Below are 25,735 nucleotides of genomic sequence, written 5' to 3' on the forward strand. Positions count from 1 at the left end.
AAATTCTTCTCCAATGTCTGTCAGCAATTAGTTTATGCCCCAACAATTTAAAACTGTTTTAAATGAGTATTGCCTTTCCGCTTGTTTGAGTTCTGCCATCGTGAAATGATAACACCACCCGGTTTCCCTTCCCTGCGCCTCTGGGTGAGTTGGCACTATGGGTCACGCTCCTCCTCCACGCTGCCTTCCCCCCGCCACAGCTCTGTCTCCCTGCAGCCTCCTCCACCAGCCGGGGTGACCAGCCCCCCAGCACGGCGGGGACCCCGCTCTCCCCTCGGCCAGCGGCCGCTTCCCGAGGGTTTGGTTGACTCTTTCGGAGCCTTTGGTGGCCACCGACCGCCACCTGGTGGTCCTGCTCGGCTAAAACGCGGAGCCCCGCTTCCCTCCGGTCGCGTCTTGTTCTTGCCATCACGGTGAGAACCGGCCGATTCCCCCAGGCCTTTCAAAAATAATGACAATATGTGGATACTACGCAGAAAGTACGCGATGTTGCAGCAGCGACGCCGCGGTAAGTTATGGGTGGTGACACCGTGTGTGACCAAAGCCTGGCACAGCACGCACTCACCGCGGGCGGTGAGTCTGATCTGTGCTGTTTTACACGGGACAGAACTAAAAACTTCTGTGGTCCCTTATTTCAAAGTGTCTCACCAGCAACCAATTTTAACCATGCGTCCAGACGCTGACTTCTGTTCATAGACTTCGCTTTACCACACAAACCACTCTTGTCTTGGAACACAGAAATATTATATCCCTGTTGAATATAGCCAACATAAGCTTTGCAAAAAAGAAATTGCGATTACCCAGCCTCTGGCTGTATCTCCACAGCAGGAGAAACCAAAGAAAGGTGGCTGGGAAGCAACGTGAAGTCTCCCGAGAATAAAATCTGCAGCCTGCACCACCAGTGGCTACTTGCGATGACAGACAAAACCAAAATACAGAAGTGTTAGGTTTTACATTTTGGTTTTATATAAAGAGAAAAGAGGATCTTGTGACCGCTTCCTTTAAGAGCATTTCGGTTTTCAGGAGCTCTGGCCTTGAGCTCCTTCCTGCTCTCCTGTCAGCAGCAGCTCTGCAGCCATCTGCAGTTCCCCCTGGCCGGCTCTCGGTGGCGGGGACTGCACCTGGTCCAGGCTGCCTTTCCCACAAAAGGCTGAATCAGGAGATCTTTCGAGGTCCCTTCCGACCTGGGCTGTTCTGTGGTTCTTCAAAACCAGGCTTGCTAGCTAGCAAAAGAGATGGAGAAAAACAAGTACAGCCCAACAGCTGATAAAATCCCTTACTGAATTGGACTGAGAATACAGTAGAAAACAAAATCAACCAAACCAGTCACAAGTAACCAGAGTAGCAGCGTGGCTGCTGCAAATTGGGTACAGGCTGGGCAGCATTTGCCAGGCCTTTCTGCCTGCGGATGTGGCCCATGGAGTTCAACCACATAAAAAGAAGTTCATTGCTCCCTACAGACTCAGAGCAGTGGCCATCTTTTCCTCTCCTCCTTTCTCTCCCACGTTTGTTTCACCAGAAGTAACCTAAACTTACCCAGGCTTTTTGTCTTGGAATCATGTGAAGTGTTCCCTCAGGCCCATTTGCTGCAGGAGTTACGGTATTATTGAGATCAAACAATGTGAAATCCTTAGAGCTGTGAAAATACAGGATTTCCTGCCTCAGAGCTACTAAACCCTACTCTTTAATTCCACTACGGAAGCAGAGAGCTATGATAAAACCACGTGCCCACGGACTGGAAAAAGAAACGGGCATCTGTGTCGAGAACGTGTTGTGTTGGTGCGGTTGGAAGGCACCAGAAATGTTCACTGTGGAACACAACAGTAAAAATCCTTCAGTCTACCACTTGGCTTTAGAAAGGCCCATGATTAAAAGGCAACTGTTTGCACGCAACACATCAGGTAAAACACGTCTCCGATTTGCTGTGAGGCAAGATTTTCCTACCAGCTATATATAGATCCTAACTTCCTTTTCAAAACCTACAAGAACAAACGCAGCAAGTCCTGAGGTTGGTTTGTGCGCACTGCTAACGCTGCGGATCATTTGCTCCTTGGTCGGAGTTTCCTGGGCGACCCCACTGGGGTGGAAAAAAAGGGTGGAGGCTGGATCAGAGGAGCCCCCGCGCCACCGCCTGCTCCCCTGCCCTCCCGGGGCACGCGTACCATGGGAACACCGCGAAGGATCCTGCTAGCAAAGCCCAAGCCAAAAGGTGGGAAGCGGGAGCGCAGCGGAGAGCGGACGCTGTGGGAGTGAGGAGGGGAAAGCACGGAGCAAAGACTCCGTCCGGAGAGGCAGCTCGGGCAGCACGGATGCGGGGGAGAGCACAAACATCCCGCAGGGGAGAGCAGCGGAACGGGGTGATGGCGGCTGTGGAAGGAGGAAGGAAGGGAAATTCCCAGTCACCAGCACGGGGCAGGGAAGGCTGTCGGCTGCGAGAGCAGAGAGGGCTTGACAGGATGTCATGGGAGAGGGGACCAACAAAAGTACCACCTACCGAAAAGGTCAGAGAGCATGAGAACGTAGCGCTGGTCAGATGGGGTCCGGTTTACACACAGATGGGAGCAACTTCTGCAAAGCTGGAGGAGCAGAATAAATAGATTTTAAAATCAGACTGTTCTAACCCCCTGTGCCTGGACATGCACGACAGCGACCACGGTTCCACTGCCGGCAATTCCAGCAACCCAGTACCTTCTGTTTCAGCTAAACCACATACACAGCCATCCGTCCATGCTGCAATACTTCAGGCCGTAGCAGCTCCTCTTTCCTGTTTGCTAATGACTTACTCTTCATTAGTGACCTCTGCAGTTACAATCGGAAGGAGATTGCTGTGGTCATTTACTGTACAGCAGTGCGGCGGATGGAGATGACGATGGAGGGGTGAGGGAAGGAGGGGGTGTGGAGAGCAAGGCCTGCACTTTCGCTGACTTTGAGACACAAGCCTTCAAGGGACAGAAAAATGGAGCAGAAGAGTTTTGTGCAGAGCATGGCAGATTGAGACAGAGCTTGGTCTCAAGAGGAAGGTGGCAAAAGACAAAGGAGGTACTTCATATTCTTGTTCTAGGAGCTGACAGTGTTCCTGCACTCAAACCGCTTCAGCTGATGTCATCGAATGCTCTTCGCTCTGTTACAGCAGTTGAGATTGAAGACCAGAAAACCTCCTGGAGCCTTTAGGAAAGGAAGAATGGGAAAAATGCGCCCAGTAACACCTCACAGAACATGGAAATGGCCAAGAGGGAAAAACAAACCTGAAAACAAACCAGCTCCTCACAAGCCCCTCTTTAGTCCCCGACATCAGCTACGAGCCCTCCTGTGGTTCCGGCAGCGACAGAGCTCCAGCCCCGCTGCGGGGGGCTCCGTCCGCTCCATTGCGGCCCAGCCAGACATCTTAAAGACACTGAATAAGCTGAATTTAATACACTAAATATTCTTTTAAACAACAGAATTTTTGGCCTCTTTTAGTGGTATTTGGAGTAGCTGCTACCTGTAACAATTTCTCGAGTTCTGCTAACAAGTGCAGCACCTGACTTGCAGTCTTTTCAAGTCGATGGCAATAAGCGCTTTGCAGCGCTCCCCGCCACACTCAGCTTGTGCCACGTTTTCCGTGTTCACTCGCTTTTGGTTCTTCCCCTCCCAGTAGTGACCGGGAAACAGCGTCCTTGTGGCGGGCAGTTCCTGAGGCCGCCCCATCCCCACCCGCAGCAGTTCCCAAAGCGATTCACAAAACGCATCAGGTTGGTTTTATGCATCGCAAATCCCTCAGAAATAACCATTAATCACTAAACTTTCAAACTATACATCTGGTGTCACTACCGGCTCAACTCACCACAGGTAAACTCTTCCAAACAAACCAAGTGGACAGTTAAACTCCATAGTGACTACAAAGAAATCCTATTTATGCCATTTCAAGCTAATTTGTCAATTTATCTTTGCGACAAAAGTAGCGAAGATGTACTCACCCCAGCGACTGTACAGCGCATCGTGCAACACCAGCTTGGGCCCATCAGTTTTGCCTCTACAAAATGACACGTTTTGTCTTAAAATCCTGTCCACCTCTCAGGCTTTTCTTCGGAAGGTTCCTGCTGCTTTGCTGCCCGCTCCACCCACAGGTTTCAGCATATTAACAACTTTGCAAAGGTGGCAGGAAAAAGGTCACAAAGGAAGAACATCAATATTCACACCTGGAAAAACAGATCAGCCTCTGTTCAGCGACTCCTCCGGTTGCCAGCTGATGAGGCAAGAAATGCTTCATCCTCAGAGGCACAGGCAGGGATCCCCCCATCCGGCGTCTGTCCGTGCTGTGGGGTGACAGGGACAGCCCTCCGGGACCAAGGGAGGCTGCCGGAACTCAGATGGAGCAGCAGCAGCGGGTGCTGCCGGCTGGGCGGGCACGGAGAGAGGAGCACCCCAACGCCTGAGGAGCAGAGCAGGAAGCGCCAGGCTTTGGCCAGGGCAGACGCAGCAACGTGACACCTCCTGATAGTAACTCGGGGGGAAACCAGGCCGTTCCCTTCAACTCAGCCGGAGACAGGCCCCGGCACAGGCCCTGGCCCAACAGCTGCTCTGTGCATGGAGAAAGCGCTGTGGGGATAGGGCCATCTGCAGCAGGAGTGCATGTTTCGGCAGCCTCAAGACTTCACAAACACTAAAAGCACCTCACCAAATCTCAACTCAGGGATAGGGGGAAATATTGAGACTTGATTAAAATTCACTCATTTACATATCCTAAACTTAAAAAGGACATGCAACTCACTTGACTCCACTTGTCATAACACAAATGTACACCAGCAGTTCTGCATCTTCAGGCAATGCTGTTCTGTGCCGCAGGCAGGGAAAAGGGAGACGCTGGATGGAACCAAGTTAATAACGAATCGCCACGCGCAGCAGCGCTAACCCCACCTATTTCTTTGCAACTTCAAAGTTCCAAGTTTTCAAACCAACTAAGGAACTTGAACTTTACTTCTGGAACCAGAAATTGCTTTCGTGTTTTGCTGTTTCTTAAGATAATTGATATGGGGTTTTGTTACCGTTGCATTTTTTTAATTACTATTTTTTATTTTTTGTGTGACCCAAGCCCCAGTCAGTCAGTCAGAGTGGGAGCAGTAACCAGGCTGGTCACTACCCCCTTCTGGACATGTCGATCGTGAGCCAACAGCTGCACCTAACATTTGATATCAAATCTAAACATTTGAATAGTTTTAGTAATGTAAATCCACGTACACTTTAACTTTTCAAACTAACTCCAAGAGCTGGAATTCTGCTCAACTATCTAACAGTTATCATTATTTAATAAAAACAGATACCATTTTTTTTAAACAACCATTCCATTGCTGTATTACTTGAACTGTAAAGAGCCAAGACGCTATAAAAATAATTGTTCTATAGAAATTCCTTTCCCCCTTTGCCCAAAGTAAGTGTTGAATTATTGAAGACAGAACATAAGCGATGTTTAAACTGTTTAACCTTAAGGAGAGGCCCCTCCTGGCGCAGCCGTGGGAGCTGCGCTCCAGCCCTTCCCCGGCAGTTTGGTCTCACCCCCGGAGAGGGCAGAGCCCTGGGGACCCGGCCCCGCGCAGACGGACTCGGGCTGTCCCACACACGGCAAAGGAAACGGCGAGACAGCATTTGATAAAGTCATTTTAATGGAAAATGTAAAACCCCTTTCAACTTCAATGTACAAAGCATGTGTAACACTTGCACTTTTAACAAATTAAAGCAAGCCAATGTTTTAAAAAAATACATCATTGAATGTATATATGTATATATTTACATAGCATATTAAGTTTAATATTTAGCTTTAAAAGTTCACATAAATTTTACCAAAATGAGACAATTTTTAAATAAATTACACCTTTTGAAAACGTTTAATTGTACACTGAATAGCTTCAATAAAATACTGAAGTGTCTGTATTTAATATCTACTTTATATACTTTATATTTTACAAAGTTTACAATTATTTGGCAGTAATTTTCAGATTATGACATGACTGCTGTGCGGACTCAGCAAGATCCCAAATGCAGGCAATAGCTGGTGTTTGTGTCCTACTCTCACAGTAACTGTCTCAATGTAGTGAAAAATATCTGAATTATTTTAGCAAACTGTACAAGTCACATTTACATTTGATCAACAATATAGCATAGAATTTTGTGTTTGTTTTTTTTTTTCCAAAAATAAATACATCATCTTAAATCTTTGACATTTCACAAACTTCATGTACATTATAATACAGGACAGCAGAACGCTGCTTAATTGTTTGCAAGTCTAACATGTAATCACAGTGGCTGTGATACGAAGCTCTACCGTTGCAGTGTCATTGACGAGTAAATACGATGACTACGTTTTCTTGGCACTGATGGTTTGTGAAGCTTAAATTAGTGTGCATACTCTTCATGTATTAGAAAAAATCACCTCCCTTTGATGTTAACACGAAAAAGCAGAGCGCGCTTAGTTTTCATCCATATCTTCCATTTCACCTTCATGAATCTTCAAAGCTCTCACCATTTCTTTAACTGCGTGATACAAGATATTTTTCACCTGCAAGAACATCAGACAGATTTCAGTCAGGATCTCCGCAAAGGAACAGTGGATGGAAAAAACAAGGAAGGCCGCATCAAGCCAGTGCAAAAGGAAATCACCTTTTTACACATTTTAAAACGAAATGAATAAAACCAGCAACTCGAGGGAGAGTCATTTACGGCCCTGGCATCGGTGCTGCTGCTCATTGTTATTCTGTGTGAACGGCAGGGAGGAAGTATCTCCACGCAGGGCTCCGCATTTCAATGAGCCTGAGCACACCCTGCCTCCCTCCCCAGCAGCTTCCAGAGCAGAATTCATTTCCTACCTGCAGTTTGTCATCATAATTGATTTCTTCCTTTGACAGCCTCAGCTCCTGTGTTAAGTGAAATGACTGTACAAGATGTTCTGGAGACACAAAGTCTTCAGTGACTTGAACACAGCTGTGAAAATTTTGCACCTATCCAAAATAACAAGAAGAAGAGACCGATAATTAGTATTTTGGGGTTATTCTTTGGCAGAGATACCTGAGAAAAGAGTGGGCCTTGAGATCTCTTAAACCACAGGCTTATCAGACTAAAGGGCGTCTTTATATGTTTTATGTAGAGAGCAATTAAGTGTATTCGACTTAGATAAGTTAGCTTCTGGCAAAAGGTACACTTTGAACGACGCGCGTCTGCCTGTGCTCCCACACTTCTTCCTGTAGTCGGCTCTGACATGGATTCACCACGCTCTGAAGCGTTGTTCTACCCCTGACCAGCTGCACAGGCGCTGCCCGTGCCAACGCCGCACAGCCACGGCCAGAGCCCCGCGCGGGCGCCCCAGCCGCAGAGGGCTGCCGCGGTGCTGGCCTTGTCCTGCAGGACCCAGCTCCTCCTCAGGCCACGCGGGAAGCTCCTACCCACACTGCCAGGCACAGCTGGCCACGCTCAATGGGAAGTAACTGCCGGTACAGATAGTTAAAATAAAAAAAAAAACCACCACATGGACCAAGGGGAAAGGTTCAGAAGGGGAGGGGGAAAAAAAAAAGCACTTTCGTTTTTCTCTGAACACTTCTTACTGATAAGAGGAACGACCAAGAGAAACGGACACCATCTCCTGCCACCCAGGTGACACCTGGAGGACAGGGGAAAGGAAAAAACGCTTCCTTGTCGAGACCTAACTACCAACTCCTCTTTGCCCTTTTCACAAACACACGGCATCAGGTTTTCACCCCGAAACCCTTAGAAATTACACTGCTTCTTCAGCACATCGGAAACCTCGTTTCCCCAAATTCTAGCTGCTCTTGAAGTTGTGCAATGCCAATTCCGCAAACTTACCAAAGCCGGGGGGTGGGGAGGGAGCGCCTTTGCCACCCCAGCAAACAAACAGTCCCACCCTGCTCACTATTGATGATCCGCATACTTTAAACTCGAGCCTGGCAAAATCTGGAGTTTTTTATTGCATACTCTAAGATTTCCATTGTGATACCTGACATTCCAAAAACCTTTGGGGCCTACACAGTCGAGGACACAGCACTTCATTTAAAAATGCTTCTCCTCTTCAAAAACACTGCCAGAGTTTGATTTCATAAGGTTAGCTTGCCCCTTTGCAGCTGGAATCCCAGGGGGTAACCCCTGGCTCAACACCCGTGTTGTAGGTGGGGCTTCTCCGGCCTGGAATCACCCAGGACAAAGCAGTGCCAGTCCCTCCTGCAGGTTAATCGAGAGAGAAACCATTCCGGAGACAAAGAGGGTTTGTTGATGCCACACAATTTGCAAACGGCAGAAAGCCAGGAGCAGGGGAACAGCTGGTGAAATGCCACCGTGAGGTTCACCAGCGCTCGGGGAATTTCCTAGAGCTTCGGCTGAGACGTCCCTGCGCCGTGCTGCCGGCTCCAGCCCCCTCCCTGCCCTCCCAGGCTCCTCACCCGTTTCAAGTCTCTACCTGCCCTTGTTTTCCTTTCCGCCCCATGCAAATCCCACACCACTCTCTCACTTTCTCCTCGCTGAGACAAGATTTCCCCGATTCCCTCTCCCTCCATGGCAGAAGGGGCAATATTTGTTGCCCTCAGATCTTTCATTCTGCTGTGCCTTAAACCTCCTTTCCTTCCAGGGCCTGTCTTATCAACGTGCAAGTCTTCGGGGGACGGGGGGGTGAGACAGATTTTTAGCCGCCCGGTCCAGTATTTAACATGGGAATGCCCTGCTGACAGCCCACAGGCAGTTCTATTTTTAATATTTCTACCACAAGCCGATACAATGACACACACAAGTAAGTATGTTTAGCAACGATTCCCCGGAGGTTGGCGGGGTGAGGACTACAGCACTCCCACGACTGCGCCAGTTCCAGCAGAGCCGAGAGAACAGCATCGCCCTCAGCCCACGCGGAGCAGAGGTTTTCCAGCAGGGACAGTCGGGAAAGCCTCAGACCTGGGCCGGGACAGGGAGGAAAGGGCCGTCCACCGCCGCGGCTCCTCTCCACACGCTGTCTCCCTCCTGTCCTTCCGACGAGTATCAGCCCTTTCCTGCACGGCCCGGCTCCGGGGCCAGTACTCAGTGTCCGCAGCTCCCAGACCTTTATCCTACATCCTTATCGTAACGTCGCCAGGATGTCACGTTACCTCCAGCGTGTTATTTTACAATATATAATCGGGCTGTTAAATCAAGATAATACTGCTGTAAAAAAACAACATTGTAATAACCTGTTCTACTACGAACAAGTTTTGCATGTAGCCTGAACAATGCATTTCAATCACCAACTCAAGTATTTTTATCACTAAAATATTTGACAAATTTGTGTAAGAGCCACCAAACAAAAACCCGGGAGGGCATCCCTGGAGGAGGGCTGTGACACAGGATGACCCAGAGCGGAGCGGCAGAAAGAACAAACTGTTGAAAGGAACAGTAACAACCCCCTTTTTTCAGCTGGGGAAGTTTCCAAGGAGCGCTGAGGGCTCGCTCATTCAAGTCCAAGGCCCAGACATCAGCAAACCAGGAGACACTCCTGAGCTCCCCTACTCATACAGGCGAGAAGAGAGGAGATACAATCCTACAGTGCATCACTCAAGGCGCATTCCGGGAAGCTGCGGAGACCAGTCTGACGCTGTATCTATTTGTGGTTCCCCCTGCCCCAAGAGAGCAATTCCCTCCACAAGAGGTACTGACAAGGCTACTCCGATCGTCACAGCTCACAGGAGACACTCTCCCTCCCACCCCACCACTGCTACAGTTTGACTTTGCCTACTGAAATGATCACAAGGGGGATGTGACTGCTGTCTGCAAGGACACAGGGAGGAGGGGGAAACCTGGGAAGCAAGAGGAATGCTTTACGCTACCATAAAATATTAAGAACAAGTTACTTTAAAAGCTAGACATGAATCCATGGGAGTCACGGGGGGAATCTATGGGGGGAAAAAAGAATATACAGAAGAAATACACACAACCTCCTCCATATTGGAGCAGTAAAATTCTAGACCAGCGCGTCAGAAGCCACAGTATGACAACAATCCTAACTGGCTCCAGGAGGATGGAAGTATCCCAGCTCCACTATGCAGGGACCGCAGGCAGCCAGGCTTCCTAACCCCGTCCCTCAGCCTCGTTTCCTCTGCTCCACAACATTACTGACGAGCAAATAAAAATAAAAATGTAAAGTTTACAACAAAATTTAGTATCAACCGTCATCCAGTTTTAATTATTTAGGATTCATGATGTGCATGTAAATCTGAAACACTTAACATGTAAACTCAACCTGGTATGTATTCTTGTTCAGACTTATTTTTAAGTGTTTAAATGTGCTTTGTATATATGAAGTGTTGGTGCTGCTCCCTAAGGTCGGTATTTATGCATCGCTCTACAGAGAGTACTACACATGTACATGAAAGAACACGATGCTTTCATTTCCTCCTACGTGGCAGATTCACAGGAACTTCTTACTGAAGATGAAAAGGTTCTCAGCTTCACCCACTAAGGTTTAAAAACACCATGTTATTAACTCCTTGGTGCCAGAAGCTAGAACATTACCACTTCAAAAGCAATTTGGAGTTTAAAGCCAAGGAGATAAAGATAAGAGTGGTCTTATTTTTGGTCCTTAAACCTATGAACTGCAGGAAAGCCTGGAACATGTTTTATAGTCTGCATGGCTTTATATAATGCCACGTACTATATAAAAAAAACAATTTCCCAGTATGTTTGTGATTTTTTTATGGGTTCCCTTTTCGCTCCTGTATCTGGGATACCTCCCTTGTTTTGAGAGATGGTTGTAAGGTTACTGGAGAATGCAATACAAATATTATCAACTCTGGGAGTCCTAACTGCTTTAGCCTGGAACAGGAGCTGAGAACATCATCAATGCCAGACGTTCCTTCACCTCTGTGAAAGAACGTCAAGCCCTGGAGACACAGCAGAGGGAAAGGCAACCTACAACAACCCAAGATTTGGTCACCGAGGTTTGGGGGTGTTTTTCTTTTTGTTTTGCCAGAAAACAAATCCACACAGATCATCCAGGGTTAACAGACCATCTAAAGACTCACTGGAACAACAAAGGAGTCTAGTCTGGGTAAAGTACCTGTTGCATTTGATGCCCCAGCAACCAAAATAGCCAGCAGACAGATGAGGGACATAACACTTGTCATCACTATAACCCATTAATTTTTTTTTGAGAGAAACCACCGCTGCCCTGGTCATGGTGACATGGTAAGCCATTGCTTCCTCTCTGCCCAGGGGAGGCGGTGGCTGGAAGTTGATCTGCAGATCAGAAACCAAATAGCATCTTCTTCAGAAAGGCCTGGCCTCGCTTGAACCCGAGTGGAGATCAATGATAAATCTTTAATAGCGAGATGGTTTACAACCCCTACTGCAGGGTGGGGATGCTCCTCATTCCTTGATACTCAAGATACCTAATTAGTGGTGCTTGACAGCTGGCAAGACAGCAAGAAAGCAGGCTCCATTTCCTCTTTCAACAGGAAAAGCTTCATGGGGTGAATAAATAAATAAATCTAGGACTGCCCCAAAATCACATCTAAACAATTGTGTTTCTTCCTCTTTTCACCAAGGAGAAGCAGTTTTGCAGACTGTGAGAAAAAACCCCACCGAACAAAATGAAGTACCAAACCCTATGTGCTAGGAGTGGACGGAAGCTTGCCACACTAACTCTTACTGTTTCTCCGGAACTGCCCCACTGACTTAACTATTTTCTGACGTAACTAAGAATTACATCAGCCCAGCTGCTGCAAAAGTGGTATCACTCTTTCTGATGGTAAGGAAAGCTGCTGAAGGGACAATGACGACTCCTGGTGATTGATGTACCTTTGTGTAAAAATGAACTTGATGTGGAGTGGGAAAACAATCTCCAAATCCTGTTACAGAAACATCTTGTTACACCCAAACTGTCTCTACAATTCTCCTACGGCTGAAGAGAAAAACAACAAGTGAGATCCATGTATTTATCCACCCGGATTCCTCCCGCTGCCTCTCTGGGGGTAAGTTAACTTCAGGTTTAGAAGAAGAAAAATAATAACCTGACTTTGCCATAACTAACGCCAGTTAATTTAGAAATTTGCTAATGAAATGACAAGTGAAAGAAGTGGTTTGTAATAGTCTGCTCATTTTTCATTTTCAAGGGAAAAAAAGGCACAGTATTATTTCAGGCATTCAAATTGCTATGTGTTAGTACTGGCTCGTCAACTATACAAGCAGGTGTGCCTTATTACACGTTCCTGTACACTAATAGCTACCAGTAAGAAAATCAAATCTAATTTGAGTACAGATGTAGTTATGGTTCTGAAAAAAAGTTGGTTTATGATATTTACGTTATTTAATCCTGCATGTCTTTAAGCAGATGTACATTACCTGATGAAGTGCTCCTGCTGGTAGAATAATAGCATCACCAAGAAACTGAATAACCGTACAGGTTTTTACTCCGTATTCTTCAAGAAGTCTTTGGCGAAGTTTTTTGTTCACATACCAACTCTGATCACGTATTGGATCGTGCTCCGGTAAAACTTCTAAGCCTTGCTCTTTTGCTATCTGTAAGTACAGAACATACCCCAAGTCACTTTCAGAAGAAGCTGGACCTTTTGCTGCTAACTTGTAAGTATACCTAACTTACAAAGCAACAGTACTGTGTTACTAATACCCAAACAAGAATTTGAGTTAGGGATTCAAAAGGACCTCAAATGAATGGGAAGTCTCACTGAACTGAAGACATCTGCAGAACTCCCATTCCAAAATGCCGAGCTTTAAGGAACTCGGCACAGTAATCTATTGATAAGCAATGTGCTTCTCTGCCTGACTTCTTTCATCAAGAAAATAAAAGTTTCCACGCTGCCCGTTCCTCAAGCTTAGAACCTTCAGTTTTGACACCAGTACCCAACGCCGCAGCCTCAGCCCAGGAAAAAAGCAGGAGATAAAACTGAGGGCCATGTGGTCCTGGGCAACTTGCTCTAAACAAGCCTGCCTGAGCATGGGGCTGGACAAAAGGATCTCAAGAGGTGCCCTTCCAATCTCAACCACTCTGGGCTAAGAAGTTATTTTCCTACCATCCCATCAAGGAATTCAGAAAAAATTATGGACATTAAAAAAAAAAAGAGAATACTTCCTGACAGCAGTAGACTTAACTGCATCAACCGTTTCTAATCAAGTTAACCACAGGGAAACAAGCATTACCCTCATCAATTGCTAATTAAGGAACCACAGTGACTAAAGAAAAAAGTGACTTAAGATAAAAAAAACACATATTGAAGCCATCTGTCATGATTCAGGAGACAATTATCTCATTAAAATATAATTTTTATCCATATTGATATTAAATATACTTAAGTTATGTGATGCAGACCCTGAAACTGTTCTTGTGTATTACCGTCTTTCTTCTGCACTAATGAGATACTGTGATTTTCTCTCTTATCAGCAAAGTGATCCCAAGGTCTAGTCATCAATTAACCTCCAATTCAGCATTTCAAAAATATCACCACACCAAAAATACCAGGTGGTACACAATTAATTTTGGATATCATGGCATGCCGTGACAGAAAATCACAGATTTTATTACATACTGTCTTAAGTGCTTCTGTTTTAAACCTGCTGCTCGAAGAGTTTCGCAATACCTCTCAATTGCTTTGAAGGAAGAAACGCAAATTAATACTCATTGTCCACCTTCCCCACAGTTCAGCTTGCCAAAGAGCAAATGTTTGAGACACCAGAGAGACAGCTGCCCTGGGACCGAAACAGTGCCTTATTGTCCAAGAGAATCTTTACTGCTCCATTTCTTAGGCTCTTCCTGCTGCGCTACAGACCTTGGCCTCCAGTCTGTTTACAGACCCCTTTGGTTTAGCAAGTTAAAACTCATCTGATTTTTTTCCCCACAGCAGAAGCGAGTGAAGACTTCATTCCCTCGAGCAACCACTTCAGTGATATTTTGGTATTTCTATGTTATCTGTCAAGACTACCTTCTAGAACATGAAAACATGCTAAAGACAGGGCACAGAAAACCGCTTCCAAGACAGTCTCTCTAAATTTAATGCCGATCACTATCAATGGCTCAGTGGTGGACGCTCATCCTAGGTGGTAAGTAATGACCTGAAAGGTTCTGATGTGGCTCTAACTGGTTCATCACATGCTGCCCAAGGCAGATCTGCGCCGTAACTAACACTGACAAAGTCTGCTGCCCTTGGGTACATCATCCCCCATCGCTTTCGTCTTCACTAAAAGCCAAGGCATGTTCTTTGAGCTGACTGACGTGCCACAGAGCCCTTACGAAGACTGGTGGCTTCCGGGTTGCAAGGTCGGGGGTTTTTGCATGGGACAATTCACAAAAACTTCAACATCTGATAATGCACGAATGGATCAGTGACAGAAAAATATTATCCTACAAATGCCGATACTAAAAAAATAAAATTATCCTTTGTGTTGGAGAAGGACAAGAATAGATCTCCATGCCCTCCTGAGCCTTCAGAGCCTGCAGGCTACCGCTAACTCTTAAGAGGCGAGTATGTATCATGTTACACAGTTTATTTGTTGACTGATGTAGTAGGTCAATTATAATTTATGTGCTATAAAGGAAAGAATTTTACTTCCCCCACCTTCCCTAAGCACAGGGGTGGGATCTGTGGTTTTTGCCAGCCCCCTTTGATTTACCAGTTACTTGGATTATATTTATAAAATATCTCTTATGAATCTAACCTTTTGCAGAAACTCCCTTATCTTGTCAGCATCTTTGCCAGCATAAATGTGCCATAAAGCACCAGGTAATTCACTTGAGTCTTTCAACCGCTTCCTTAAAAGGTCATCCAAATCTTCCTCTTCAAACTTCTTCAGAACTCCTAAGATTCAACCAAAGTATTTTTTTAAAAGTGAGACAGAGGAAAAATTGAAACAACAAGTTCTTTTTGAATTTGTTGTGTGAGACTGAGCAGATAGAAGCTTGCTGAATGCAACAGAAGCCCCCAGGTGATTCTCTTGTTCTCTGTTTGTAATTAGTCACTGGAATATGAATGCCATAAATACCTTTAAAAAGCAATGTTTAATTTTAAAAATTTTTTACATCTCTTAAATTTGATAGAGTACATTCTCCTACCTGAAATGAGTAAGCAGGGGTAGGCAGTGCTAGCACCAAAAAAATAAAAGACGGAAAAGGTGTTTTCCTGCAGTCAGCAAAAGCAGTGCCTGGCATGCTGTTCTGCAGCTGCTAGAAGCTAGAGCTTTCCCAACGCGCTGAAGTTTTGCTGCTATTAACTCAGTGCGTATGCAAGTGAAAAGAAAGCAAATAAAGAACACCAAACCTTACTGCAGCTCTATTAGTCACACCCAAAATCTACGTTTGCTGATTACGGAATGAGGGGACAAAAGAATACGGGGAAAGAAACAAACCTATTTCAGTGATTTAAAGACTGTTTCACATAAGCAATAAACCTCACACAGAGGACTAACGTACACCAATTTAAACTCGCCGGTGCTGAAAAATTACATTACAGTCCAAATTCAATAGAGCAAACACAGTGCATCCAGAGGGAGTAGAATAAACAGAAGGTTTGGCAAATACATCATCCTGACATAATTGTTAGAACTACCACAGCTTCCAGAGAAAATCCTTCATCCTACACTTGCATTAGCTCTGCCAGCCCCAGCGCAGGAATGGTACATCAATTACAGGCAATGGCAAAAAAAGTGAAGAGAGTTTGAAATACCATTTCATAATTCATGAACTGCAGTGTATTTTACGCAGAATTAACATGTGTGCAAATTCTTGAGACAAAGAATCTCACAGGTTTAAGCAAGTACATATGGACATCTTTCATCCACTTCAAAAGAACAGCGTCAATTTTAAAAGCGGAGGACCATTCAGCCCATCTACGCCTCTTACAATGAGCTTCCCTTTACCTGATTTGGAAAGTACTCCATTTCCTTTCGCTATGCCAACATAAACAAGGATGTTCACGACATCAGAAACTTCAATATGGAGATTTGTGGTTCCTATATCGTGGTCTTTTGTAGCAGCCACACCTATGTTACGAGAGAAAATTAAGATTCGTTGTATTGCATATTCACCTTCAAACAGAAATGTGCAACAGCTAACTGAGAAGAAGTTTCTGAAAATACACCAAGCATCGCAGAAAGGCATTTTATCTACAGATGGCCTTTAATGTGAAAATAGAGATACACAACCTATAAACATGCCTGTGTTGCACTTGATAAACAAGAAAATGTTACTTTTAAACAAAGACCCTGAGACACCTCTTAGCCCAGGTAACTCCCTACGTAGCAGTTGTGTCGGAACAAAACACATTTCAGCAGAACAATCAAAGACATTTCCTGACCACTACGTTCCTTCCCAACCTTTCAGCTTGTTCAGGGCAGGTTACTAGTATAATGAACAAAGGGTTATCAGATCAAATGTGTCACTTTTATGCCTGGCTGTAAGCAGAGTTCTTAACCGAAAAAGAAATCTCCAAGCACAGAGGATAATTAATTTTAATTTTAAGAAGTGAAAACATACATGCTTAAGTCAAAAGGACATTTCAGAACACTGAGCCTTGCAGCAGTATTACGCAAAAGTGTCATTAACGATTCAGTTTTTCAGACCCGTGCTTTGATCACTATCATTAATATGTTTATTTCAAAGGACATCTGGACAACTTTTTAAATCAAAGCCATCATGACACAGATTACAACTCAATTCTTATCCTATTACAACAATTTGTAAAAAGGAGTTGAACAAATTTCTTTGCAAAAGGAGCAGCTGGAAAAAGTCTGAGGGAAACGACCTTTTCTAAACAGGTTTTTGAGTGTATGGTATGCAATACAAATTATGAGAGAAATGCTGAGATTTATTTATGACCAGAATTATGAACACAATTATACTTCATGAAGTATTTTGTCATACGGCATTATTAAAGACAGGCTCTGTCTTTGTGTAGAAGCGGCTGACCGTTTATATGCTTCAGACTATAACAGCACACAGAAAGACAGAAAGAAATGCAGAAGCAAGTAGATTTTCATGCCTGAGCTGCATGCGCTGCTAATATGCAAGTCAGTAAAGTATTTCTCCTACATCCAGCGAACAATTATCCTCCACACAAGCTCAGCTTTCTGTCAAGCATTATAAAGTGTGGTATTCAACATTTTTAAGGGAAGAGCTAATGGCCGCATTTCTAGGGCATACTCACCATATGCACTGCATAGTCGGGGTCCCAAATCTGGACGGACAAAAAATCCTGGCAGATGAGAAGCCAAGTTTAGCTTTCCTTCTGGACTACAGTATTCAGGCAAGGGTAAACTTTTTAGTAAGTCCTCATATCTGGAGGAGAAAAGAAAGAAGAACGTAACTCGTGTCATTACACAGAGAGAAAAAAACAACATGGAGACTGACTTAAGAATATCTAATATTAAACTCAAATACCTTGCTGGCATCATAGCCTTGAAATCTTCACCAGAAGGCCAATCTTTCAGTTTCAGTAGAGCTGTTTCCCCATTTTTTATTTTCTGCCGTTCTGCAAGTAAAATAGAAAATACTAAAAACTAATACACTGTAGGTGGTTTACTTTATTCAACTAAAACATATAACTGAACTCTCAACTTGTCTATAAAGATTTCATCCATAGAACAGGAGATGATTAATTTTGAACTCAAGAAGGATACAAACTGAACTCAACTAGTTGAGGAACAACGACATTTGTTTGGTTTCTTAGTCAGACCTAACTGTTACATTAGCGTATTTTTAATTCTGCAAAGGTACAAAAGGCAAGTTTCCATCACATTCTCTGGAACCACATTAGCTAGAGCTTTCTTTTTAATTTCAAGTTTCTTCAAAGCCTTAAGATCCCTAAAGAATACTTTTAACTTCAGTTTCAAACATTGACCATGTTCAGAATCAATGGAATAATACATTTAAAGCAACGTACTTGAAACATCTTCAAAACCATCCCAGAACTCCTTGACATTGGTGTTTGAAATAATACTGTCTTTGCAATTCAAAATATCAGCTTGCTGGTTTCCAAAATCTAGACTAATTGACTCAGCTTTCCACAGGCTGAAGTTCATTTTCTTATGCATACCAGACACTAAAACAGGCTGTAAAAAAATAAAGTAAAATAAAAAAAAAAAATCAATACTTATCCTTTTTGGAAGTAAACACCTCCTTAAATTAAACTGTAATACAAATGCACCCGAAACATGCTGAAGACCTTGGCCCAACTGAGCTGTTAACACTTCCTCCAACAGCAACCAGACCCAAGCTGTCATACACAGATTTTTTTGAAATTTAGGCCTCCCTAACAGTAATTTCTTATTTATTATTAGCAGTTAACTGAAGTTTAAATAAACTACTCCAGGTTCATATGTGGGCTATACCTGCCAAGCTCTTGCCCACTACTCACAGCACATTTTCAAGCATGGAGTCAGGCAAATTTGTCCTTTAACGCAACTCCCTCAGCGCCCCCTTCACAGACCCAAGGGCTCAACACCTACCCTTCCTTGTTTCCAGCACTCCTTGAAGAGCTTCCAGTTGTTGTTGTTTTTATGGTCTCTGAGCCACAAAACATGCTTATCGCAGATCCACGAATACTGAATATCACTGTACAGTTTACTGCAGTCATCCTGAATACACTTTCTGTCATCCTTTGGCTCATCTTTTATTTCAGATTTTACATTTATCTTTGGTGCTCTATTTGGTGGAATCTTGTTTTCTACTACTGAAGCTATTATGTCATCAAGAATGTTTGGCATAGTCCTTCCACTCTTGCCACTCTATTAGAAAACAAACAAATGTACGCTTAAACAATGTAAAAGCAAATAAAGTTAATGCAATTCCTTTTACAGTAGAATGACAACATTTCATTACCAATTAGAAGCGTGCAGTTATTTACCTCCTTTATAGAAAACTGCAGGCATTCTTACATGGAAAAAGTTAGAAATATACAGTTATTACAAAACTCAATATATTGGAATCTTCCTTTACTTTGTCAGGTTAAAGCTTCATCTAACTTCATACACGTTTTCTTCATAGTATGTATCAATTATCACTATATATATATATATACACATATACACACACACACACACACATATACGCACAAGCACAAACAAATTAAATAAAATGTTAATGCAAATGTGTGTGCATATGAAGTTTTAATTATAAAAGAATATTTAAAGCAATACATCTACCAGACTGCTCTAACTACAATGTACCAAAACAAATAATATTTTCAAATCCTGATATAAAAACCATGCATCTTGTAAACACTTACTGCTGTTCCTGTAGAGTAAACTGGAGCAAAAGCAATACCAGCATCTGTAGAACCTAGACGCAGTTTGCCTGCAGTTGTAGTTAATAAATCTCGTAAGGTTGAGCCCTGCTCATTGTTCTGGGATGCAGGAGGGGAGCTTTTACAGTTTTGGGACTCCAAATTATCCTGGTCTTTCTCTTCCTTTGAATGTTTTCCAGAAGGACATTCTTTGTTCTCTAAAACAAAAATCATAACTGGAAGTTTACACTGTTGTATCACGATGCAGACATAGGAACAGCACCAGTATCCTGCATTTTATAGTGGTGGTAATATACTGTAGCACTAGCACTTTATTCACCTGAAAACACACCAGAGGATGAACTAGATCCTTCAAAATGCAGTCAAACAGTGTGACCATGAAAAGGCCTTCCTCAGCATCTCAGACATGCAGCTGAGTGAGTACCTGTCACAAATGAGAGACGCTGTAGCTGGAAACGCTGCCACATCACACATGCGTTCCACTAGTGGCTCTTCTGGTAACAGATTGGGATGCCACCAGAAGAAGGCATTGCAGTTTCAAGATTAAAATTAAGGGGGCAGAGAACATCATCTTTTCTTTTTGTTGAACAGAAAACTCTGTGAATTTGTCCTAATTAATTAAATTACGTACCACTGGTGCCCCCAAAGTCACGAACATGATATGACAATTTCAAACATTTACCTTTCTTTTCTTCTCTGGCTTTCTGCTCTGCAAGATCAGCTAACCAATGCAGCGGTGACTGGGATTCAGGTGGTGTTAACTTGCTGTCTGTGCTTACATCGCTCCTTGGACTTGTATTACCATTTGTCTCAGACTTTTGAGGAGTGTTCTGCTGTTGAGACTCAGGCATGCACAGAGAAATTTTATTACTGTGGTTGAGGACATTCTGCAAAACCTGTAAAGAACAAATTTATTTTTAAGCATTTAACTTTGCTTTAATGTAATTTGAAGACAAGGCTACCATTTAACCACCGTATATACAAATTAAAATGAACTGGTACTACTCAAATATAAAAACCCAGAAGAATCAAAACATCTCAACAAACTGTGAGGTACACGCGCATTTTAGACTCACCTGAGACACACCATTCATTGCAGGGAGTTTGCCAGCTTGCGTGCTCTGCTTGCTGGTACACTGACAATGGGATTTAATTTCAAATTTTTCTCTAATATTGTGCATAGCATCTAGAAGGTCTGTCAAAACTAGAAGACAATTAAGAAGAAAACCATGAGCAGCTCTCAATCATTTCGTGACCCTCTTTACAATACACACGCTGTGATGCTAAAACGCTATCTCCAAACCTTTTTCAAAAACAACTTAACACTCAAAAATACTACTATAAAAAGACCGTCCAGTTTACCTTAAAGCTTGTGCAGAAAGAGACAAGGTCTCTAATTAAATAATTGCACACTATTCTACTGAATAATCTAACCTTCACTCTGCATTCCCATTGCACGGCACACATCAAGCAAGCCAGTCATTCATTATTTACTCCTCATTGTTCAACGGGCGCATCATTGCTTCATTTAATAAAACCGTCAAACTACTGACTGAAGTGAGCCACGTCTTGACAAAAAAATGAGTATGCGATGGGGTAATTTAAGGCTGTTTGGTAATGGGTACGCACAGAAGAACAAAACTGAGGTTATGCAGGCAGTCTTCACTGTGCTGTTTCCAGATGAGTGGTTCACTTCACAATTTAAAATTAAAACCAGTTTCAGTCTGGAACCTGTTCTGGGGAATGTCACAATTTGAATTTATTATGGAATCTAACCAACCTTCGTTTCTACCTGAACTAACACGCAACAACCCATAAAATAATGACTGGGTCTGTATTTCCAGCTTAAAATAACTTGGGAATTTACTTAACATGTTTAAGGGCCCACTTGAGTTTTTTCTTCCCTGCTCTGCATCAATGCTGCCAGAGATCACAAGTTGCACTAACAACAACCACACCTAACCGCACTTCTTCGTAAAACTAACTTGGTTGTAAGAAAAACTCTGAATTTAGCTGGGTTTAGGATTACTGCTTAGTTTTTCATTTATCACATGCTCCTTCACTGCTCAATCAGATGTCCAACTAAAACCACACATGAATCTTTTCTTTTTTGGGTGGGTGGGACAGAAAACAGTGAAAAACAAATCCCCAAAACTGTTGCCACATAATGGTCCTTGGCAGTACTATTCTAAGATCTTCTTTCTAACAGCTAAGGTCAGATTTATTCAGTACATTCCGGCCGTTTTATTCTGCACTGAAAAGGTACCAAAAAAGTCACAATAAACACCTTGAATTTCTTCACTGCCTGTCCCCAAAACCCCTTCAGATATCTGTCTGCATACTCCTCTTTCTCTCTTCATCATCTGTGCCCCTTGCTGTTAACTGCCCAGAATCACCTGCCTTCCTGCGATGATTTGACACAATTCGCAGGAAAATGAGAAGTTTCAAGAAACAATTCTGGCCTGTCTTCACAAAAAAGACCTGGGAAAAAACACATCCTGCTTGTTTGCAGGTGGTCTTACCAGAGCCTGGAATAATCTGTGTTGGCATCAGGTGTTTGTGATCATGAGGCTGTCCCTTCACACACTTCATCCAGGCATATAACTCCTTATCTGCAAAATAACATTGCCAATTGTTTTACTTTACTTACAGTGGCGCACAGACAGAGCTAACTAACATTCTTCAGATTTGTTTTAGTTAGGAATGGTTTTCTACACCAACTGCGTATCTTCTGTTCTGGTATCCCGCGTGACAGATTTGTATACAACAGCTACTTCTCACAATAAAGAAAAGAATAAAGATTTTTGAACAATACTGAAGTAGCTGCATCTGTAACACAGAGCCTTGCCATTAACCTCAAAGTTTCCAAGTATATTCCCTTCATTACATTTAGGGAGTTGCCAATTTAGCATAAGCCGAAATCCTTTACAGTTGCTATTGGGGCAGTGAGACTCCCTTGATGAATTCTAACACAGAAAAGAGACACAATTAGGTTGCGATGGCATGGTTAATTTGACACAATCCATGCTCCAACTGAAGTGAAAGTGGGTGTTTTCAACCAGAGAGGGCCAAACAAGCCAAAAAGATGAGCTTTTAACTGAATCAATTCCCTGATCTGGCCTACCATGCAGCTGCACCGACGTCACTGGTGGCACAAAGGAGAGGGAAGTTGCATCATGGATTTACGTCACATTAAAGCAACCATGAAAGCACAAGTCTGGATGTATTGGTTGAAAATCACCTGTGGCAGCACAGAGGGGCTAACTGGTAGGACTGGAGACTTTCTATAAAGTTTCAGGAAGACTGTCTCTGCCAGAAAAATATGCAGTGTAAAGACAAGACAGAGGAAGAACGAGAGCAAAAAACAACTGGCCAAGCAACTGGTCACCAATCTGCTACGTGATTTTGGGGGCAGAAATAGGAATGCAATTTCTCTTTCAACGCCCAGTCTTGTATCCTATCCACTGAACTGCTAGTTTTAAGTGAGACTTCAGATCTTTTTACTAGTGCGCTCAGCTCTAGCAATGTAAACCAAGGAGTACACTAAAGGAAGCATTTGGCACATTTAAAGAATTATTTTCTTACACTGTAATAGGTACATAACGTATCAAATGTTCCTTTCAGAAAAATATCAGATTTGTTAGCTGTTTTGTAGTTTTTGTAACTTCTAAAGCATGGAAATATCTAACTGGTCACGAACATAAATCAAATAAAAAACCAGAACAGCCTAGATCTACTTAATGTATTGTATCACTGAAATGCCATAACATGGCATTCCACTTGATGGTGCCACGAACTGTCTGAAGGTAACAATGGATGCACATTCATTCATTCATTCATGTAGTAAAGTTATGAGAGAAGTTTTTGATGAATATCTTAACATGGAATATTTAAACCTCTAACATTCCTGCTGAAGCAGGGGGAAACCAGTGTATTCTCTGTTACATTTAGCAACTGTAAAAACAACTACCGGTTCCAGGAAAAATGGTGTAATATAAAGTGCTATTATATAGAGATGGGTGGGTGGTTCTGAACTTTTTGAGTGCCAAAGGAGAGATATAGTTCACACGAATCCTACAGCATCATTAGATGCCGCAGAGAGGGAAGCTATCGGACTTCTGCATTCACAGGTAATGTTGTGATGAACAGTAAGGAGAAAGTCTTCCCCATTAGAAGACTGAAAAGAAGCCTGCTTCTGTATACTGCTTTTTTAAGCCTTGAAGACATTTTACTAAAACTTTCCTGGCTGGTTAACACACACACTATAAAAAGCCTCTGACTGCATGTTCCCACTAGGGTAAATAATGTTCAGCGTATATCCCAAGCCACGTCAGATGGATGCACGCACATGCGCACACACAGACTTAAGCCAGTTAAGAGCTGCTGAAGCAACCTCCAGCATTAAAGCATTAACGGCTGTTCTGGGTGTTGGAAAACACCAATATTAGTTCCCTAGAAACTTCAGGCTTTGATGGAAGTCTCTGGGAACATCCTATAACCGCAGTGTAGGAGGCCTCTCCCTGAAAGCCAAGGACAAAGTGGATGAGTCTCTCCATTTAGCAAAGGTTTGTCATCTAACAGTTAAACTTTATTTTACTAACATTTCACATCTGTGACATGCTCCTATGACAAACATGGAAACGCTTTTCAAAACAGCATTATACTTGAATCAGTTGCTGGCGTAGCATTTGACCGCAGGACTGTGCCATGGCACAATGCCTGCCACCCAGGGAAAGGCAGTCCTTTCCAACACGCAGCCTGAGCACCAGCGTCACAGCCGAGGCTGAATGACCCGATCAATCTTCCAAGCCATTCCCCCTTTCAACTGCAACCAGGCTGGCTCACTCAGAAATTGCAGGTTTGCAAGTCACCCCTCTTGTACTTCACTACAGACTAAACTAGACCTTGCCATTAAAGCACAGGGATTAGATTAAACCGAGTGTGTGTGTAGGCTGCTGCATTGTGAAACCTCCGTTAACACTCATTTTAAATACTAAGGGAGGTATTTTTCTCCATCTCTTTCTTTTTTATAAGAAAAAAGTAGGCTGATAATGTTAATATGACAAACAATGTACTTCCGAAGGGAGGCAAATCTTAACAGCAATGAGTTACCATAAAGCACGGAGGTGTTATGGAGTGCCAGTCCCACAGCTGAAGGTTTAACCTTGAGGGACGAGGCACAAGCAATCCAAGCCAATCTACACAAAATAGCTCGCACAGCACTTGCTTTCTGAATGACTGATTCTACATCTACTGACAAAAAAGGAGGTGAAAAAGATCTAAGAGAAACCAAAACACATCAAGCAGTAATTTAACACTTTACAGAAAGGCAGTTACACTAGTGGATGAGCAGCTCTACAACAAACGAGAATAAACAGCTTACACAATACTCTAGCTCATAAAGAACTGACCTCTAGAACTTTTTCTTTCCTTTGCCTTGTAACAATCTAGGCAGACCACAAATCCACATTTTTGGCAGACCCAATGAATGTTAAATAATGTGGCTTCACATGCATCACACATCTCACGGACTCCTCTCACTGCTCTCTTCCATGCAATTTTGGCTGAAATACAAAATAAGCAGAATAAAAGGACTAAAATTTAAATGCAGAGCACAGAATTAATAGTCTTTATAGATGAAGCATTCGTAATTTTCCCCTCAGACCCAACTGGGTGTGGGGAGAGGAAAGTCATCCTTCGTAAACAGACCATCAACATCTACCCCCTTATTTGCATTACACAGCATCCCCATCAAAGCTACTAGCAATATAAAGAAATTAACGCATCCAAAAAACACAGACTGAAGTAATACAGAAAGAATATTCCCACTCTACATGAACGGGCTGCAACTACAAGGAACTTCTTTAACATATACTTTTAACTCCATGCCACAAAGAGAGCTGGGTTTTTCACGGGACTGCCTACGGGACACGTTTAATCTCAAGGGCAGCCGAGCGGGTGAGGTGGATGGTTAAAGTCAGCAGGAGGGGAGGGAGGCGCCTGTCCTGGAGACCTGGCTAGTACTTCTGCTTCCTGCCCCACCTCCTCCTCCTATTGCCTGGAATTACTGAGCCACCAGCCCATTTCCAGCCTGTGCCCATCTGCCACGGGCCAGAAGGACAGACTAACTGCGGCTTCGGTGGGGAGGAGGCGACGGCATTAGCACATGCTCCGAGGGGCCCACGATGTCACATTAGTCTCCTTTGTTTTGGGAAGGAGACACGTCAGAAACACGTCTGTTGGCAGGAATCGGTACCTGGCTCGCTGCGGGCCTTGGCTTGGAGCTGGCCTCTCTGGCTGGAGAGCTGGAGGCCAAGCTGGGAACCGAGGCTGCTCCAAACCCAACAGCAGCCTGGCCCCAGCCCTGGCTCAGCACAGCCACCAGCGCAGGGAGGGGGAACGGGCTGGCCCACTGAGCAAGGTCCCTGCCCCTTCCCGATACTCCCTCTTACAAAAGAGCCTAGGAAAATCTAACACGACAGTCCGGG

The 25,735-nt window shown here is 43.6% G+C and overlaps 1 protein-coding gene across 5 annotated transcripts in view; it reads right to left on the reverse strand.

The window, feature by feature from the left end:
* Positions 1–5,607: 5,607 nt before the first annotated feature.
* Positions 5,608–25,735, reverse strand: part of JMJD1C (jumonji domain containing 1C) — a 166,716-nt gene continuing 146,588 nt past the window's right edge. For 4 of the 5 annotated variants that reach the window (XM_063339847.1, XM_063339851.1, XM_063339852.1 and 1 more), the window contains 14 exons: positions 24,659–24,811; positions 21,770–21,859; positions 20,324–20,451; positions 19,930–20,143; positions 19,230–19,444; positions 18,451–18,729; positions 17,886–18,054; positions 17,384–17,474; positions 17,151–17,281; positions 15,865–15,987; positions 14,668–14,807; positions 12,340–12,516; positions 6,840–6,971; positions 5,608–6,532 (listed from right to left, as the gene is read on the reverse strand). In XM_063339847.1, the coding sequence (XP_063195917.1) occupies positions 6,443–6,532; positions 6,840–6,971; positions 12,340–12,516; positions 14,668–14,807; positions 15,865–15,987; positions 17,151–17,281; positions 17,384–17,474; positions 17,886–18,054; positions 18,451–18,729; positions 19,230–19,444; positions 19,930–20,143; positions 20,324–20,451; positions 21,770–21,859; positions 24,659–24,811 (2,132 nt within the window). In that variant the 3' untranslated portion in view covers positions 5,608–6,442. The remainder of the gene's footprint in view (positions 6,533–6,839; positions 6,972–12,339; positions 12,517–14,667; positions 14,808–15,864; positions 15,988–17,150; positions 17,282–17,383; positions 17,475–17,885; positions 18,055–18,450; positions 18,730–19,229; positions 19,445–19,929; positions 20,144–20,323; positions 20,452–21,769; positions 21,860–24,658; positions 24,812–25,735) is intronic. The other variant, XM_063339849.1, reaches the window with a different exon arrangement.

This window comes from Chroicocephalus ridibundus, chromosome 6 (assembly GCF_963924245.1).
Source record: "Chroicocephalus ridibundus chromosome 6, bChrRid1.1, whole genome shotgun sequence".
NCBI lineage: Eukaryota > Metazoa > Chordata > Aves > Charadriiformes > Laridae > Chroicocephalus > Chroicocephalus ridibundus.